The 15,513-nt window shown below is 38.8% G+C and overlaps 2 protein-coding genes and 2 non-coding genes across 5 annotated transcripts in view; 1 reads left to right on the plus strand and 3 right to left on the minus strand.

The window, feature by feature from the left end:
• The window catches only part of pole3 (polymerase (DNA directed), epsilon 3 (p17 subunit)), a 10,471-nt gene extending 1,281 nt beyond the window's left edge, over nt 1-9,190 (plus strand). The window contains exons 2-4 of the mRNA XM_046033550.1: nt 5,701-5,786; nt 6,012-6,130; nt 7,950-9,190. Of these exons, the coding sequence (XP_045889506.1) occupies nt 5,701-5,786; nt 6,012-6,130; nt 7,950-8,128 (384 nt within the window). The 3' untranslated portion in view covers nt 8,129-9,190. The remainder of the gene's footprint in view (nt 1-5,700; nt 5,787-6,011; nt 6,131-7,949) is intronic.
• Nucleotides 9,191-10,053: 863 nt separating this feature from the next.
• Nucleotides 10,054-14,244, minus strand: rpl12 (ribosomal protein L12). 2 transcript variants are annotated; one of them, XM_046033479.1, is made up of 6 exons: nt 14,091-14,244; nt 11,913-11,986; nt 11,509-11,607; nt 10,794-10,875; nt 10,607-10,693; nt 10,054-10,206 (listed from the first exon to the last, which is right to left on the minus strand). In XM_046033479.1, the coding sequence occupies exons 1-6, from the start codon at nt 14,125-14,127 to the stop codon at nt 10,088-10,090; spliced, it is 498 nt and encodes a 165-aa protein (XP_045889435.1). In that variant the 5' UTR covers nt 14,128-14,244; the 3' UTR covers nt 10,054-10,087. The 2 variants fall into 2 exon arrangements, with proteins under 2 accessions (XP_045889435.1, XP_045889436.1); XM_046033480.1 differs by having other exon boundaries at nt 13,983-14,110.
• Nucleotides 10,369-10,495, minus strand: LOC123959559. The gene has a single exon (XR_006822336.1). It is a non-coding gene; the product is annotated as a small nucleolar RNA SNORA65 (small nucleolar RNA).
• Nucleotides 11,751-11,877, minus strand: LOC123959560. Its single transcript, XR_006822337.1, has one exon. It is a non-coding gene; the product is annotated as a small nucleolar RNA SNORA65 (small nucleolar RNA).
• Nucleotides 14,245-15,513: the final 1,269 nt, after the last annotated feature.

Raw genomic sequence — 15,513 nt, forward strand, 5'->3', positions numbered from 1 at the left:
TAACTAGTGACTATTTACATCTTACTTTAGATACTTGTACCTATTCATTAGTTAACTTACTAGTGACTATTTACATCTTACTTTAGATACTTGTACCTATTCATTAGTAACTAGTGACTATTTACATCTTACTTTAGATACTTGTACCTATTCATTAGTTAACTTACTAGTAAGTATTTACATCTTACTTTAGATACTTGTACCTATTCATTAGTAACTAGTAAGTATTTACATCTTACTTTAGATACTTGTACCTATTCATTAGTAACTAGTGACTATTTACATCTTACTTTAGATACTTGTACCTATTCATTAGTAACTAGTGACTATTTACATCTTACTTTAGATACTTGTACCTATTCATTAGTAACTAGTAAGTATTTACATCTTACTTTAGATACTTGTACCTATTCATTAGTAACTAGTGACTATTTACATCTTACTTTAGATACTTGTACCTATTCATTAGTAACTAGTAAGTATTTACATCTTACTTTAGATACTTGTACCTATTCATTAGTAACTAGTAAGTATTTACATCTTACTTTAGATACTTGTACCTATTCATTAGTAACTAGTGACTATTTACATCTTACTTTAGATACTTGTACCTATTCATTAGTAACTAGTAAGTATTCCAAAAGATACTAGCAATGTTTGAATTCTTACTAGTTGTCTATATCGTACACTGCACTGTAACCTTTACTGTCCTGTTTTACCCTGTTATTATTTCGTATTTTACCCTTTAAAAATTATATTTTAATGTGTTTCTTTTTCAATTTCCCAATGTTGCTTTTATGTAAAGCACTTTGAGTTGCCTTGTTGTTGAAATGTGCTGTGTGTGTGAATGCTGAATGTGACGTAGTGTAAAAGCGCTTCGAGTGGTCGAAAAGACTAGAAAGGCGGTATACAAATACGGAGCATTTACATTGCTATACAAATAAACTTGGCTACTGAGAATAAAAATGTTACTGGTGACTAAAAAATAATCAGAATCAGCTTTATTGCCATGTATGTGTACACATACACACAATCAAGCAATAAGCACTAAGTTAGTAAATAAATAATAGTTTAGTAAAATGTAAATAGTTACTAGTCACTATTCCATTAGTTAACTAATGAAAAGGAGATATCTGACCTGCAGAGCCACATAGATTTCAATAGCAAATGTGATATTAGTCACTAGTAACTAAAAAAAATAGTTACTAGTGACTAATGCAATAGTCGCTAGTGACCAAAATTTAAGTACTACTACCTAATCAATTGTTACAAGTAAAACGGGAAAAGTTAGTAGTAACTAATGCATTAGTTAGTAGTAGGTAAAGCCCCCTCCGGCCAGCCAGTTATATAAGATGGTGGCAGGTGAAAGTGCGACGCGTTTTCTGTCATCTGTCCTCCCAACATTGCACGCACAAATGCCATAATGAAAATGAACAGCACACTAAAGCAAGAGGAGGAAACTAAAAAATAAAATGAAGACCCTCTGTTAGCCAACATTCTGCAATAACTATGCTAGCTAACTACAACTTAGTTAACTTAGCTCACTAAACTAGAAAGAAAAACCGACAATCAGACACAGAGAGACATACCTGCTGTAAGTTATAAGTAAATTACATGATATATTGGTTAGCTAGCTCACAACGATGTTTATCAGTTTGATGCTCTGACTTAACGAGGCGTGACAGTGCGTCTGCGCTAGCTTGGAGAATGACGTATGACTTATGGAATTACTATAGTTTTGCAACTTTGAGCACAAAATTAATCCATTTGACAAAAAAATATTTGTCAAACCATCTGGGTAATCAACTTTGTAAGGAAATGACTCAGAAAAATATATGTCAAAATACACTGGAGGTAGGGCTTTAATAAATAAGTACTGCTAGTTTTTAAAAAGCAACTAGTTAAGTTTTAAAGAGTAAATGTTAAAACCTGAATCAGTGTGTTATGTTAGAATAGTTACGTATTGATTAATGTTTAAAAATGGGAAAACATCCTAACCTCTTCTTTTGAGACTGAGGAAACATAACTATTGATCTGTTTATAGTAGTGTGACGTTGTGCAAAAATAAGTTGCCTCAAATGGTTTTACAGAGTGTCACTGTGCTCTACACGAAGTTCACGATCAGGAGACAGAGGTGATGAGTTCAGTTACTCTGCAGACTAACTCGGCCTTTTATTTGTCCGTAACAGCTTTATCTGTCTCTTGCAAAGATTCTTTTGTCAATTCGGGGAAACCAAGAACTCTTCAACAATAGAAAATAGACACAACGTTACAGCGAAAAACAAGAACAACAAAGCTGAGCACAGATACGTAAATATAAACAGAACTTCTATAGATACAAGTAGGTGATGAAAAAATGCAAATGTATAAAAAGCAACAATGACCAACAACAAAGTGTCTAAATACAAGTCAAGTGTTTCTGTTAGTTAACATATATGAACAAATGGTGCAAAGGAATAAATATTTAATGTTTACTAGGCTTTAGCTGATGGGTGATTGGATCGTATATCAATGATTGAAGGGATGATCTACGATTGGTTTTTCGTGCACCGATATAACTAACTATCAGAACGAAGATGATTTAAAATATTCTCTAGAATCGGCACCCTACTGTGTATTTAGATATGTTTCTGGTGGAGCGCCCATTCGCCTGCTGAGCCCCATAAATCCACAGGAGTGAATTTGAAATCCTTATTTACAAACCAGTTTTCCTGCCTTCTCTTTTCCATGGATCTGACACACAGTAGTTGAGTTATGGTTACATTTACATGTACTCATTTGGCATTATTACATTTGAGGAACAACATACAAGCATCAACAGAGCATCAAATACAGATCTACAACTGACAATACATACTAGTAAGAGCTCATAGTACAAATCACATCAATGGGGTAAATACCGAGGGAAGGAAGTAAGAGTTAACAAAAAGTGCAATCAATACAGGATAATTGTAGGGGATAGAAGAAGAAGAGCACAGTGCATGTTAGAGATTAGGAGTTAGAGGTGTTATAAGAGGAAGTGTTCTCTGAAGAGATGAGTTTTCAAGAGCTTCTTGAAGTTAGAGAGCGACGCCCCTGCTCTGATGGCGTGCGGTAGCTCGTTCCACCATCGTGGTGTCACAGATGAGAACAGGGACTGGGATCGCTTTGTGTGAAGGGACGGCAGAGCCAGGCGGCGTTCGTTGGAGGAGCGTAGCGGCCGAGAAGGAACGTAAGTTTGTATTATGGAGTTTAGGTAGATGGTGCAGACCCAGTAGTCACTCTGTATGCAGCATTAGTGACTTGAATTTGATTCTGGAGGCCCCGGGGAGCCAGTGGAGGTCACTGAGTAATGGACTGACATGAGTCCTTTTGGGCTGATCAAAAAACAGACGCGCTGCTGCGTTCTGAAACATTTGTAAGGGTTTCACCGCACAAGCTGGGAGAGCTGCTACGAGGGCATTGCAATGGTCATGATTTGGATTGTGATATTAAAGATAAGATAATAGGCCCAAATACGTGTTGTCGCGTTTCTATTTGATATTTGTCCTGTAACCATGATTGGACAATATGTAAATGGAGAAGATCGCCCAACCCAAATACTGTTCATTCCTCTGTGCTATTTGTACTTAAACACTAGTTGGTGGAAGAAGTACTTAACAGTACATAGTACATACATTATGTATCTGGCAGGATGTTTAGAAAAGTATTCATGAGAAAATTTAATTACAAGAGAATGGAATGAAAATTTGAGAATACTGACAATAATTTAATGATGAAGTAATTAAAACTGCTGTATGATTGGTAACGCTCTAATAAATCATCATATGCATGCCGATGATCTGGCTATTGTTTCTCCTAGCAGTGCCGGATTTCAACAGTTGCTGAATATATGTTCTGATTATGGGGTGAAATATGATGGGCAGTGTAATACTGTGCAGAAGGAAAGGGGATTAAGACCTCATCTCTCCAGTTTTTTTTTTTATCTGTTAGGGCAAGTGCTAAGTGTTTGTAATAAAACAAAATAACTGAGGCACTTCCTCGCAGATCAATTGTCTGATGATGATGATGATGATGACATGTATAGGCAGTGTCGTATGCTTTAGGCTCAAGCTAACATGTTAGCAAGAAAATGTAATATGCGTTGAGACCACGTTAAGATAAGGCTCTTCACTCCTCTCTATACTGCCCTGTTGCACAGTGTTTCCCCTAGGATGGAGTTGTAGCAGCGGAGGTGAAGCAAAATTTTTGTCTGAATATAAAACCCCAACATTCAACATTGCTCTTGTGTCCATGAGCATGCGATGCACCGTAGAATAGCTTAAAACTGCAGTGTTTTCCCAGTTTAATGTGTTGGTGTTATTTTCCAATGACAAATATGTAATTTCACATCATATTGGGCCATTATTTTCACCATATCTCTGAACAAATAGTTGGAACAGCTAGTGCAGATAATAAATAACCAACAGCCAAAGATCAGTCTGCAGTGGAGGAACGACAGCCTTTGGATCTGGAGAAACTAATTTGGTTGTTTCTGTTGCTCCTCAGTGATTTGACATTTATGGCACAGCATGTTTTGGGCATCACCCCCTAAAACCCTGTTAATATGACCTCAGGACCATTTTAGATACGACTGTTCATGTTTGCCTTTTGTGTCTTCATTTTACAGCCTTTGACATTAATATAAAAATAGGCAACATGAGAAACCTCCTCCCTTCTGAGGTGCATTTTATTTGCACATTAAAATCCAAAAAGAAACGTCTCCTCATTACCTTTTAAGAGGACTAGTTTGCATCACTAATTATCTTTACTAACCTCAGCTCCTCCAGTGTGCTGCTGTGCTCACACAGTGTGCGAGTGAAAACATTTGTAGCGCATACTTTAATGATCGGTTGGATTGGTTTCTTCCATTTTCACTCAGGAGCAAAAATCTGCCTTTGAACTTGAAAGAAATAATGATTTGACATTTATCGTGATAATTATTGATATCCAATAGTAACATAACATAACATTTTTGGCCATATTGCCCAGCCCTATTTGTAAGGCAAGAGTCAACGCTTTCCAGGCTCTACTGAGAAATCTGACGTACTAATGTATCTGTCGACTGGGTTGCTGTCAGAACGGCATTATCAAGCTGCTGACAAATCCTGATACCAGTCGCCTCTGTGGAAGCATTGGTATATTTTATAGAAATCACCCATTTTTTTTCCTGTGTTTTTGGATTTGTGCTTTGGTATTTCGGGAGGTGTTGTGTGTCTGTAATGATGATGCATGTTTTTCTAATGGACCCCGAGTCTGGCAGTAAAGTTGAACTGAAATTAAGTATTTGTGCCAGTGCATGCAAAGCCCAAAAAAAAAAAAACAGAGTAAACACAGCAGACTACAATTACAGGAAGAGCTTATTCATATTTTTTCTGATCCATGATTTCATATCTCTCAAGTTATATTCCACACTTTTTCAATAATATAATAATGTTTCCTTCATTTTTAACAATTTCCCCCTCTGAGTATCACCATATCCTTAAAATGAGGTAAAATAAATTGGTTTAGAGAACCCCGCTTCTTGAGACTCTTAAAAACAAAAGAACATTCTCCTTTATATTAAGATGTTTTGTCCCCGAGTGAAGAAATTCTTCCTCGGCCTGCCTGTGTTTTTCTGATAAAATGCTTATATACTGCAGCGTTGAGATAACTCCTCCGCACCGTTTGTTTTCTTAACAGCTCCCAGACGGGGTGAACGTCTCGAAAGAAGCGAGGAGAGCCATATCCCAAGCTGCCAGTGTGTTTGTGTTGTACGCAACGTCCTGGTAAGAATAAAAAAAAAAAAACACTTACAAAATCTAACAAAGCATTTATTCACAAAATTCAGTACCATTCAAGTGATTTAACACAAACACAGAAGAAAGAAGTCAGAGTCAAGTTACTCTTAACTTTCCAGACTGCTCGAATCGTCACGTTTAACACCTGAATGTCATGTGTAAAATGTTTCATTAGGCCATCATTTAAATTATGAAATGTTTATCCCGTTGCAGTGCAAACAACTTCGCCATGAAAGCCAAGCGGAAAACTCTGAACGCAGGAGACGTCTTGGCTGCGATGGAGGAAATGGAGTTTGAGCGATTCCTCGAGCCTCTCAGAGAAGCTTTGGACGGTCAGTACATCAGTGAATCTTTTCAAGTTTTAAGGAGACGTCACAAAAAAATGAAAGTTCATGTCTGACAGAAGCTCAAGCAGCCATATTGTTCAATGTGGATGTTCAAGCACAACTCTGCACAACACCGGTGCTGCTGTCGCTCCGGCTCTCTTCCTCTTCTACCGCGCACTTCTTTTCACATGTTTATTTACAACATTATAGGATACATATGAGATAAAAAAAATATCCCTTTTCATAAAACCTCTGCGAAGAAGTCAAATCAGGCTCGATCTGTCGAAACATCGCATATTTGATTATTCGGCGTCAGCCCTACTGCACACAGAACGGACGCTAGCGAGGAGATATTTGCTGAATGTGACAAAGATGTGTTTTGATTAGAATCGCTTACCCCACCTCGAACACACTTTTTGAATGAACATTTTAACATTAGTCAGTAGTTGTCTGTCTACATACATACGTTCGTACATACGTGTGTGTGTGTGTAATTTTAGGGCTGTACATAACGATTATTTTTCCATTTCAATTAATTTTTTCGATTAATGTTAACGACAAATTTTTGTGTATTTTGAAGAAAATTAAATGTAGCCTATTACTCGATTAATAGAACAATTTATCCAAAATGAATATCAAAAACATGTATCATTAATAAATCAATATTTTATTCAATCATCCTGATGATTTGCATAATGACAGTAGCAGCATCTCTTAAAGTGTGGGGCAAAGAAAACAGAAACGGTTACAGACGGGACAGATTGTAATCTTACTTTTAGCTGTTTTCTCGCTCATACGTGGCGACACACGGTGTAACATTGCGTTACCATGACGGCCGAAATTACTTTTAACATGGAGGCGAAAAAGGCAAGAAAGAAATACATTTTAATGGACTACGTGTCCTCGTGCTCGTGTGGAGACAGAAAGTAAACTTTCGCTTCACGTGTTCATGCCGCTTCACGTATTCGTGGGCTGCAGACGTGATTGGCAGGGTAATCAGCGGCGTGGGACGTGCTGCAGCGAAGCTCACGGAGCAGCACGTTGTTGAGTGTCTGTCTAAAATACTCCCAAACTTTAGACGGTTGAAGGCGCGGTCTTGTAGCTGGAGCTTGTCCGGGGGAATCCCACTAACACCAGAAGCAGCGACGGTTCGGTGCACGTAATACGAGTCGACTTATTTTCGTAATCGATTACGTCGATGAATCGCCCCAGCCCTAGATCATTTAATTGTAATTTTCTCATTTATATTCATAATTCTTGACTTTTGTTGTATTTGGTCTTTTCTCTTACTTTGTTTAAAGCTGCAGCGATTAGTCGTTTAATCCCTTTAGTTGTCAACTATAAAATTAATCGTCAACTATTTTGATGATCGATTAATCGCCTTTTTTATAGGAAAAAACATCCGAATTCTCTGATTCCAGCTCCTCAAATGTTAATATTTTCTGTTTCTTTGCTCCCCTGTGACGGTAAAGTGAATATATGTTTTGTTGTGGACAAAAGAAGAAATTTGAGGACGTCACCTTGGGCATAACGACTAATTGATTAATCGAGAAAATGATCAACAGATCATTTGATAATGAAAATAATCTTTAGTTGCGGCCTTAACTTTTATTGTGACCTTTATGCACCTAAACACTAAGACAAATTCCTGTTCAAAACCTGTTTCTGATTCTGGCTCGTTGGATTTACAGCAGTAAAAATACAACTTTAGTTCTGAACATCAGTGTCTAAAAGTCAGTTTTGATGATATTTACAGATGGAGATATAAAATATATTAAACTCTGAGTCATTTACTTCCAGTTAACGTGCTTGTGTTCCACAACAGTGTATAAGAAGGGCCAGAAAGGAAAGAAGGAGGTTTCTGAGCAGAAGCGCAAAGATAAAGAGAAGAAGGCCGACTCTGAGAACGATAAGAGCCGGGAGGAAGAGGAGGAGGAAGAGGAGCGCATGGAGGAGGAGCCTGAAGCTGAGAACGAAGCAGAGGAGGAGGAGGTGGAGAACTGATGAGATTCTGATGAACGATGAAATGCACTCCCATCACCTCCTGAGTTTATCACTGGCTGGACGTGATGCGTTCAAGTGACGCGTGGTCTTTACAGAGTGAATCAGTACATGCAGGTTTACAGTGCAGCAGCATCGTGACGAGCTCATAAGAGGTGAGGTTACATGTTATTTGTGGCGGTGCAGCTGCTGTCTTCCAACCTGACAACAAAGAAAGTACAAAGACATCTCTACATCACGCACTTCATGATTACTTTGTCTTGGTCCATTTTGTATTTTTAATAATTTTTTGATGTTTTGTTATTTTCTGTAACATGATTTTTTTTTTTTTTTTACATAAATACAGTAGTTATTGTTCATCCACAGAAAGTTAAATATAGAGACACAGAGTGCTGAAAGCAGCTGATTCTGGCTCACTGAACTAAAACACTCTGGTGAGTAACCTTTCCGGTTTACCACTGGAGGGAGTGAGAGTACAGGCAGTTGTCCAGTTAGGCTTGTCTGAAACATTACTGCACCTCTTGTACCTTCAAATTAATTCATATAAACCCTTTTTTTTTTATTTAACCAAAGAATGTTAACTGTAAACACAAGAAAGCAGAACAAGAACTAGTGAAAACACAGTGCGTGATTTATCAAATTTAGATTTAAATCAGGAACTTCTTGATCAACAAATAAAGAAAACCATAAATTTGATTCTAGCTTTTGGAACAAAAATCACTCACTAGTTGTTTTTTTGGTGTGTACCACAATATGGTGCGTTTTCCTCCCGAACTACTACACAAAATACCAGAAACAAATGCCATACTTGTAACCGCTAAATGTGAGAAATGCCTAGTTGGAAGCGTGATCCTTTGAGATCAGTTTCACGCCGAAAAGACACTGATTGCTGTAATGAACTGTTGTGTTGGACCACTTTACTTCATACCTTGTAACAATAGCTGCACTAGTGAACGTAGCTCCTGTTCTTAAATCTGCTGAGTTTTGATCCATTTATACTTTTGTAGGTATTGTATACGACTGGCTGAGAGTTTGAATAAATATTTTGTATTAAAAAAAGCAAAACACTTGAGTCGTGACTGACCTCAAAAACCCGTCACACCCACCAGATGTTTCCAGCTCCAAGCAGAGGAACAGTCGGTGGACAAACGTTTAAGATGAATCCGTTCAGAATTAATTGGTTGACAAGTTTCCAATAACCAGACTTAAAGAGTAGAACAGGTATTTTACAACCTGGACCAACCTTATTTTCGTGTCCAACTTTTTGAAATTGATCCAGTATTGAGCGAGCAGCAAAATAGGGCTGCAACATAATCCTCGTCAAAGCCACCAGACATAGTAATTTAACTTGCGCTCTCAATACGGAACCAGTTGTCTCCATTTGTCAGGCATGAGGGAAGAGATATTACACCCAAGTGAGCTTTAAGGTATGAAGGAGACTCAAATTTTACTGTCTTTGAGTGAGAGTGTTTCGGAGTTCCAAATCAAACATCTGCGTGGGTGGATTAGAGGCATTTTAGGGGTTTTAAGTTAATCTTCAAATTAAACCCCTTTAGTTTATTATCCAGCACCTGCATGGGGCTGCTAGATAATAAACTAAAGTAGCTGATAAAGATGCTACATATATTTTAAACTTATCAGCTCACTGAATCTTCAAGACGACCCTTTTAGATTTACATTTCTGTAGATTAGTGTTCACTACTTTGTACACCATCTGTAGTACATTCTCTACTCAGTAAATGCCAGCTAAAACATGGGGGGAGCAAAAATAGTGGCTCTGAAATGAAGCAGAAAAATACCACAAAATTCATTCATATACCTCAAATTAGTACTCTGGTTCAATAAGTAAATTAACTTGCGTTAAATTACAGATGCTTCAATCATTTCATCTCATGCATTTAGTGTAAAACAAGGGAAAAAACTGCAGGTTTGGTTTGTGAACATTTTATTTGTTTTGTCCATTTACTCGGTTGGGCACTCGACTTTGCCGCTGTTGATGTCATCAATGACATCATGGGGAGGACGGCCATCGATGGTGCACCCAACGGACTGAGCAGTTCCCAGGATCTCTTTGATTGTTCCTAGTGGGAAAATAAGACAAGGCTGTTGGTCCGACACGATGTTAAAAACAAATTAAAATTTTTAATACAGGAGACTTTTTCCACTCTGTTTAAGTGTTTGTACAAATCTTTTTTTAATCAAACATTTACTGTGGGGACAACTACATGAAATAATTTTGGTTATGGTGTCCCAGACTTTTCGGCACAGAGCTGTCCATGAGTTCGGGCAGCCCTGTTTCCTAAAGCTGATTTAATCTGAGCCTCCACTGGATTATACTCAGTCACTCTGACAGACCGGCATAGTGGCGGGAGGCTGAGCAGTACACGGAAACCATTAACCGGTGGACAAAAGGATGAAGAGGAGGAATCTGCCTGGCGGGACCAAAACAACAAACTTGAATCTGAATGTTGCTCGTCTTACCAGAGAGCTCTCTGGCGATGGAACGAGGCCTCATGACGCGAGCAACGTTCACAATCTCATCAAAGGTCACACTCCCACTGTGCTTGACTGGGGGGAGAAAAAAAAAGGGTCAATATTCAGTTAATCTACTTCAACTTTATCACTTTGGTTTAAAAAGAAAAGTCTACAAGATGTCACTGTTACTTACTGTTCTTGACCTTCTTCCTGTCACGAGGAGGCTCCTTCAGAGCCTTGATGATCAGAGCAGATGCAGAGGGAACGACCTCGACCTGAAAACATGACAGTTATTAACCCTCTGGGATGTCACGATCGCAACTGTTGACACAAATTCCGTTAATGTCAACGATCGCAGTTTCCTGCAAAACGTCAGACTCACTTCCTTGTTTACAAGACGCAGCAGACGCGCGATACAAACGTCTCACATCTACAAATATCACAGCGAAGTACTGTGAAACAGGATCCAGAGTACCCCCCCCCCCCTAAATAAAAGCGCATAAGCCGTCTTTTAGACCTAGATCAAATGAACGACATGCGTTTGATATTATTCGATTTTTTTAACAATATTCTGTTTAAATAAATACTGTTATATAGTAGCCTATTTCAGTTTTGCGTGAGGGGAATTAAAGGCCTGTCCCAAATATAGGCAGGGTCAATTCAGTGATTTTAGCAAATAAAAGCCTGGGCTATCAATCAAAGTTTTACAATATTTTGCAGTTTTGAAATTCTGCCTAAACTCAAGCATTTTAGGCCGCAACAATCCCAAGGTGGCCTGCGAACCCCTGAAAGGACTGATTAAGTAGTCGTCCAAGCTGCGTCTTTATCTTCACAGCCGGCTGGGCGGTAACGAAGCCCTGAGGGTTTCATATTGCATATGTTTGGCCTTCTGGATTTGTTATACGTACCACTGCCTGCCTGTTCTGGATGGTGAGCTTCACGGTGATCCTCAGGCCCTTCCAGTCACCGGTGGCTTTGGCAATGTCGTCACCAACTTTCTTGGGAGACTGTAGAGAAAACAAAGTGATCAGCTGAGAGATACAAAACCTAGGTGTTAAAAGGTACACGTTTCATTTGTGTATACCATAAATCACCAATTATTAAATGTTTTAGGGTGACGTCCAGAATAGCAGGACGTTTGAGCCTCAGATTGTGTCCCAGACTTTTCGGCACAGAGTTGTCCATGAGTTCGGGCAGCCCTGTTTCCTAAAGCTGATTTAATCTGAGCCTCCACTGGATTATACTCAGTCACTCTGACAGACCGGCATAGTGGCGGGAGGCTGGTTTGGTTTGTAAAAATTTACACACTCACCAGACCCAGAGGTCCGATTTTAGGGGCCAGGGCTGAGGTGGCTCCGACTTCTCCTCCTGTGCACCTCATGTACACTGCAAGACAAAGAGACAGCACAACCTGATCAGATTTAAGGCTTAATTTGATGCAGTTTCTTCACACTTACACCCACTGACAGCTGAGTATAGACAGGTTTGATGTAAGATTCACAGTAAGTACTGCAGTGCCTACGCTCTGAGTGCATTTTGTCCAGTACAGGGGAAACAAACCTTTCTTCCCTTTCAAATCAACGCAACACCTGGATTGATGAATGACCCCGGAAGAGTACATCACATACTGTAAATAAAACCGACATAACTCTGCAAAATCATTGTAACTCCCTAGACCTCCGCTACGGTTAACACTGCTACAAAAAGGTAAATGAAAAATCATGACAGTCCTGTGAGCTCAGGAAGCTTCAGTATGTCCAGATGTAAAACTACATATTTAATTTGTACCTTCAGTTTAAAATCAGCCTTTAAATCCGGCGGCCATGCTGGTTTGATGCTCAGGCTTATTTCAGAACTGAAGTTGGATGCAATGGCGCAGCAATGATTAGTCATCACCTAATCAATTAATCTCCAACCATTTTGATTAAATTGATTAATTTCCTGCTTCTTAAGTGTGAAAATTCTCAGGTTTCTTTGCTCCTCCAACGTAAAATATTTGGGTTTTGAACAAGAACATTTGGACGTCTTGTTGACGTTTCGGGGACATTATTCACCATTTGACTTTATAGACCAAAAATATATATAGTCAAGAAAATCCCCCATCAGCTCAATAGAAAGTCGCATCGCGCAACGCTTTCCTCCGACACGCTTCATGTGTACAGACTGCATCATACTCCAATCCGTTTCACGCAGCAACAATTCATCCAAGAATTGACACTCAAATTGTAAATTAAAGACAGCTTAAAACTTTATGAACATTAGGACAGTTTTTATAAACTGACTTCTGCTCTTCCCCTTTCTACACAGATTAATTAAGTCAGACATATTCTGCTAATCAATAACTGGCAATCACCCCTTTTATGATTGCACAACACAGCTGGAAAGAAATTACATGACAGGATTAAATTAATTTAACATTGCAGTGTTTAGTAAATGACAATACAACCAATTAAAAGTGCAGTTTTTTAAGTCACTGACAGCTGTGAACAGATACTGCAGATGATCAGTTACTGATGGACAATGTGCAGTATTTGGGGTCCTCAGGAGCAGGACTTAAGACCAACAGTTATATGAAAAGCATAAAGAGATATTTGATCTTAACAGACTATGATTTATCATCCCAGTCACTTAACCTCTAACACACACTTTCATTTTAAGCCATCAATTTAAATAAAAAGAATTAAATAACTGAAACTTAAGTCAACAACTTTACTTACGGTTTGGAGAAAAGTTGTGTGTAACTCACACAGCTGCACAAATGACCACTTTATTACGGATTTGTGGGGATGATCAGTTACTTGTTTCTATCCATTGTGTCATTTCACAATTTGTAATTACTTAGAGTCACATTTAAATTTGTACAATCCAAAACCTTTTAAGATGTTTTGTGTCTTTTAAATGATGTGAAACTAATTTTCCTATTGAGGATGGGCTCTGAAAATATTTGGTGCTTCTGGTTAGTAGTTAAAGTAATCAGAATTATTAACACCCTGAAAATTGGTAAATCAGAACAGGACTCAATTACGTTAATTGATTAAATTCAGTAATTGGTTCATTCAATTGTAAGTTAATCAATTGGTAAATTAAATGTTTTGAACATTTAAAGTCACAAGTCTCATTAAAATGTTTTATAAAGACACAATTAGCTTTTAAATAACGCTAAACCGGATTTCTTCAACACGAACGACGCTAACTTAGCTAACGCTAGCCGAATAGCTATTAGCAGCTACATTAGCACACTAATCCCACGTGGTCCGCCCTAGACAACAAATTTCTTATCAAACCCGTAATAAACTTATCAAATCCACCAGATTAAAACTCGTAGTCATGCAGTTACAGATAGTTTTAGCTCTCTTCGCCGCCGGTGGTGTCCCATCTTTACCGTTTTCTCTGCGCCGTTCACAGGCCGGAGGCAGCCGGCGGAGAACGACTCCATCTTGGCTGTGAACAAACGTCTGCTTTTATTACCCGGTGGACAGTGAAAACATACCAACTTTAACCTCGTTGGGGTCGAATTTGGGAGGCATGTTGCCGCTGTGGAGGTTGAGCTCAGTTCAGCTTGGTTGGTGAGGGTGTCGGATGAACCCGGACTCGGGACGACCGATTACTGTTGCACCTTCACCGCTAAGAGGGGAGAAAGAAAGAACGAGCGCAGGCCGCGGAGGGATATATATAGCGGCGTCAAATATCGCGAGAGATTGCGATTCTAGTGACGTAGATTTGAATGTGGGCGGGTTAAAGGCACGTTTCACGTTGACTTGTAGTTTATGTTATTAGGTATTCATATCTTTTGGCAATACTACACAGTGAAAATACTCTACTACAATAGTATTACAACTTCTACATTTTTTAAATTATTATTAGACTTTATTGTTTATTTATAAATAAAAAATACAACCACAGCGCCACAATTATATCATATATATATATTAGAGAGTACAACACTGTACCACCATTAAACATACAATCGCAATTGTGCCGCAGCAGCAGGTTACAGCCTACAAGAAGTATTCAGTGCCTGTGTGACATGGAGACTAAAAGATCTCTTATCGATGTTCCGACTTGGCCTCGGGACTCTGAATTGACGGCAAGATGGGGTCAGCTCAAACTCTGAGTTTAGTGGGTGTAAGGCGTCTGCAGATATCTTTCTGGCCTTCCTGAGTACTGCACTGTCAAATACATCACCGAGCTGCTTTTGTGGCTTGCCAATCACATTCCCCGCACTACTACTAACAATTTTAAACTGTAAAATGCTTTTTACCTGGCCCATATCAGAAACAGAATCAGAATCAGCTTTATTTGCCAGGTATGTGCACACATACAAGGAATTTGAATCAGGATTGTACATTGCTCACCATGTGCTTACTTTTAAAATAATACAATAATAAAATCCGACACAGGCTACAGTATAGAGAACACAAATATACACACTATAAACAAAAATAATATAGACAGATTGACAAATAGTGCAGTGAGCAGAGCACAAAGGATGCAGCATGAGTAAATTATTATTATCATCATTATTATTCAACGAAGGTTAAAATCAAGGGCAACTGGACTTGGTTGAAGATACTGGAAGACGTTTCGTCCCTCATCCAAAGGACTTCTTCAGTTCTGACTGACTGGCAGGGAAACTCAGCTATTTAACCTCAGTGGGGTCGTTGGCCCGGGTCATCGATACCGCTGGTTCGTTAGTGTTCCTTGTTGCTGTGACGACAGTCGTTACAGTCGTTAAGACTACCTGTGGCCAAGACTGAACGACCATCGTTGGTATCTTCACCTGAGGTCAATAGGTTACGTTTGTTGAGTTTCCTGGGAAGTGATGAAAGGACAGCATTGTAAGTGGGGGATAAGTGGTGGCGTAGACCCCCTCCCCTGTTCAATGACGGCTTCTCGACCCTGGTGTAGATGCT

Source organism: Micropterus dolomieu, linkage group LG20, assembly GCF_021292245.1.
Source record: "Micropterus dolomieu isolate WLL.071019.BEF.003 ecotype Adirondacks linkage group LG20, ASM2129224v1, whole genome shotgun sequence".
NCBI classification, from domain to species: domain Eukaryota; kingdom Metazoa; phylum Chordata; class Actinopteri; order Centrarchiformes; family Centrarchidae; genus Micropterus; species Micropterus dolomieu.